Source organism: Charadrius vociferus, unplaced genomic scaffold (genome assembly GCF_000708025.1).
Source record: "Charadrius vociferus isolate BGI_N301 unplaced genomic scaffold, ASM70802v2 scaffold1041, whole genome shotgun sequence".
Lineage (NCBI taxonomy): Eukaryota > Metazoa > Chordata > Aves > Charadriiformes > Charadriidae > Charadrius > Charadrius vociferus.
Window position 1 is genome coordinate 1,584,541 of NW_009646843.1, and position 3,781 is coordinate 1,588,321.

General features: G+C 63.9%; 2 protein-coding genes across 3 annotated transcripts in view; both read left to right on the plus strand.

Annotated features, from left to right (window-relative positions):
* DOK3 (docking protein 3) overlaps positions 1-455 on the plus strand; it is a 4,437-nt gene extending 3,982 nt beyond the window's left edge. Inside the window, exons 5-6 of the mRNA XM_009893730.1 lie at positions 208-301; positions 405-455. Coding sequence (XP_009892032.1) covers positions 208-301; positions 405-455 — 145 coding nt within the window. The remainder of the gene's footprint in view (positions 1-207; positions 302-404) is intronic.
* Positions 456-1,081: 626 nt separating this feature from the next.
* PDLIM7 (PDZ and LIM domain 7 (enigma)) overlaps positions 1,082-3,781 on the plus strand; it is a 14,664-nt gene continuing 11,964 nt past the window's right edge. The window contains exon 1 of one of the 2 annotated variants that reach the window (XM_009893293.1): positions 1,082-1,186. In XM_009893293.1, coding sequence (XP_009891595.1) covers positions 1,082-1,186 — 105 coding nt within the window. The remainder of the gene's footprint in view (positions 1,187-3,781) is intronic. The other variant, XM_009893285.1, reaches the window with a different exon arrangement.

The window sequence follows — 3,781 nt, forward strand, 5'->3', positions numbered from 1 at the left end:
ATGAGGAGGGGGGGGCGGGGGTTCCCGTGGGGCAGGCAGCCCGGGGTCTGCTCCCTCAGGAGCAGGGGGAGCTCTGCAGCCGGGGGCTGCCGGGGACCCCCAACCCCGCTGGGTCTTGCGCGGGCGCCGGGAATGCCTGACACGCAGCCTTCCCCCGGCCCTCCCGAGCGGGGAGCGGGCTGGTGTCGTCTTACACGCCTTATATAGCCCGCACCGGCCCGGGGAGAGCGGGGGCACGCTGGCCCCCAGCCCTGCAGCCTCCGCCACCTCCCAGCTGGGAGCCCGCCGTCCCTTGCGAGGGGTGGGGAGCGCCCTGCGCCCCTGGAGCTGGCCCTGTCCCCCGCCTGGCAGAGGCAGGAGAAAAGTCCTGGGGAACTTCGCAGGGGCCTGGTGTTGCCTTTTAGGTAGCCAGGAGGCGGGTGCTGGCCCGTCTGCCCCGAGCCTTGGCCGGCTGACAGCTGTCAGCGCAGCCCTGGCAGGCAGGGGAGCGCCGGGATTCCCTCCCCGCCGAAGCCCCAGCTCTGTTCGCGGAGATGGGCTCGCTCCCAGGTAGCATCTGCTCGGCCGGCTGCCGGAGCGCCAGCCTGGCTGCTCTGCCAGGCGCCTCGGGTGGCATCACGCAGCTCCTGGGCTGCTGCTGTTAATTCACCTGGCAAAAACACTTCTGGTTCCCATCCCTCCATACCTGCTGCTGGTTCTCTGCAGTCTGAAACAGCCTTGGCTTTCAGTGGTGTGAGTTTCTGGGGTGTTGTAAGGGAGAGCGTGTCCTGGGTTTGGGTAAGGGAAAGTGGAGCCCACGGGTGCTCCACTGTGGGTGGCAGTGGGGCTGTACCTGGCTCTCTGACACTAGTCAGCATTAGCCTGGGCCCCTCATCTCTGCGCTGATGGAGGAGATGCTGATAGATTTGGGGTGCGTCTCTAACCACAGTATAGGATGGTCAGGGTGGAGTTACGGTTGGAAATGTGACCTGTCTCCTCCTGCCCCATCCTGCCAGGTGTGCCAGGCCCCCTTCTCACGTGCTCTCCCTCCGTTTTTCCCATATACCTTAACACCAGGATCATGCCCTCTTCCCTTGCAGAGATGGGCGACATGGAGTCCTACAAGGTGATGCTGAACGGGCCAGCACCCTGGGGCTTCAGGCTGCAGGGAGGGAAGGATTTCAGCATGCCCCTCTCCATCTCCAGGGTAAGAGAAGCCAAGAACAGCAACACCCATCCTTCCTCTGTGGGTGGGAACCGTGGTGGCTGCCTCCAGGTGGCTGAGGCACAGCCATATGGGGGATGCGGATGGGCCGGGGCCCCTGCGTCCTGCCCTGCATGGCTCTGTGTAGCCTCCTCGGAGCCTTATCAGCTGCAGTCCGGCACGGGGGTGTTCCGGGCAGGGGACCGCAGCAGAGATGTGAAATGTTGCACAGCTTCTGCAGAGTCATTCTGGCTGCCGGGGGGGAGCAGGGGAGGCCCCTTCCGGAGTGTGCCCACCACAGGAGGAGAGGAGCTGCTCTCACTCTGTCTCAGCTATGAGGTCGGCTTCCTAGTCCGTACTGCAACACCATGCTCAGCATCCTGGGAGCCGGCTTGTGCCCTCTTGCTCTCCCTCCTGCTGCATGGCTTCCAGCTCTGCACCTGAGCTGGCCCCTGGAACGGGCAGGGAGGGGAGGAAAACTGTGGTGCCCATACTACTGCCTGTGTTGGGATGTGGCTCCCACTGCAAAACCATCCTGTTTCTCCAGCATGAGTGAGAGCTGTTGTGCAAGCTGCTCCTGGTGTGATGCTCGCCCAGGCCATGTCTGGCCCTGGGTACCTGTGGGTCCCTGTCTGCAGTTGGCCTGGTCCCCTGGGTGGGTGCTGGCCATAGCTCCGGCCACGGAATTGCCATATAAGCCTTGGAATGCGACTGCATCGCTTGTGCTGCTGACGCTTGGGCAGCTGGCATGGAGGCTGCTTCTCAAAGGACAGCTTTGCTCGTGGCACCGAGTGCTGCATGGGGGCATGCCCCCGGCACGAGCCCGGCACCACGCTCCTGTCCCGGAGGGCGCGAGTCTCTGCAGCACCCCAGCACGGAGCACGGACCCTGAGGGCACAGTGCGAGGCTTAAGTCGCCAGCGCCACTGCCCCGGGGCCTGCCGATCTCTACTGAGCACGCAGAGACGGCTTCAGCGAGTTTATTCTCTAAAAAATGTTTCTCTTGGCTGCGAGCCAGCACTTAACAAAGGGTCTGGTCGGATGGAGGAGCCTCCCAGGGCAGGGGCCTCGTGAAGCAATGGCTCCACTGTGTGTGCAGGCCAGCACTACCCTCAGGGCTTGGGAAACGCTACCGTCCTGGGCAGGGCAGGGCAGGCAGGAGCAGTGAGGACATTCCTGGTGATGTAGCCAGCTTTTGGGGGGACTCTCTGGTGAGGCTGGGCTGCATGCTGGGGCAGTGGGCCCTTGTCTGATGGTAAAGGGTGACCCTGCACTGCTCTGCACCCCAGAGGCATCCCCGGCCCTAAAACTCCTGCCTGGAGCATGCCGCTGTCCTTGGCCACCGGTTCCCTTGAGCAAGGGCGCTGCCGGCAGGGCAGGTTGTCCTGCCAGGCCTGGGGCTGCTGGAGCGGGCTGGAAGGAGGTGTCCTGCCCCAGCTTTGTGGGCTGCAGCGGGGTCCTGCTCTGTGGAGCTAGGGAGCACAGGGGAAAAGCAGCACCAGTGCATGCTTTGGCTCTTGACTGCGTCCATTGCTGTGATGTTACTGGGTGAGCTGGGAGGCTGCTTCAGCTCAGTGGTCACGCAAAGGAGGTGCTCCGCTGGTCCTCTCATGACAAGTGGGTCTAGTGGGGTCCTGACACCTTGGCTAGGCAGGCTGCGAGACTGTGGGCCTGAGCTGCTTGCGGTGGAGCCAGGGTGAGGGCTGGCGTCTGGGGAGCTGGATGCTGTATGGCATGTCCCAGCATCTGCTAGCTGGGGGAGAGGAGAGACCCTCAGTGCTGCAGGCAGGAAGGCGTTGGGGGATGCTGCCTGCGCCCTTGTGCAGGCACCCAACTTCCCTCCACGCTGGACAAGGGTGGCCGGTGGGCACCTTGCTGAGTGCGGTGATGGAGACACAGGAACAAAGGACTGGCTGGGCGGAGAGGGGAGGAAGGAAGCCATGGTTAGCAGGGCCAGGCGGGAAGTGGGAGAGCTGGCACTGCCGCAGCTCCTGGCTGAGCTGGCACCTGCCGAAGGGGTTTCCTGGCATGACGGCATGGAGGGGGAAGGGGAGTATGGCGGTGCTGGCCAGGCTGGGTGCGGCTGTGTGACGCAGCCTGCTGTGCTCTCCCCTTCCTGGGCAGCCGTGTGAAAACCTCTCCCGCTCCTGCCTCCAAACCTACGCAGCCACCCCATACCTTCCCCAGCCCTCCAGGGCAGCAAGCCAGGGCTTGCAGCAGTGTGGCCAGGAGCCGGCCAGCACCACTTGCCACCCAGGGCACCCTCCTGTGCCAGGCAGGAGGATTGGGTGCTGGGCAGTTTGGGGTCACTAGAGGGGGGGAACCTATATCCCACCAGGGATGGCAGCAGGATGAAGGTGGAGCCAGACTGCATCCAGCGTGGGTGTGGGGTTTGGCCTCACGTGGAGGGCCGGTGCTGGCACAGGGAAGGGGAGTGTGGCTCTGGGGCGAGCCGAGTCCTGTGCACGGGCAAGGAGGGGCCATGGCTCAGCGGCAGGGATTTTTCAGCCCTCTGATGGTGCTGGGAATCTGGCTCGCTCCTTTTATGTTCATGTCGAACAGGACTTGAGGAAATACTTGGTCCAGGTCCAAGTGCCTC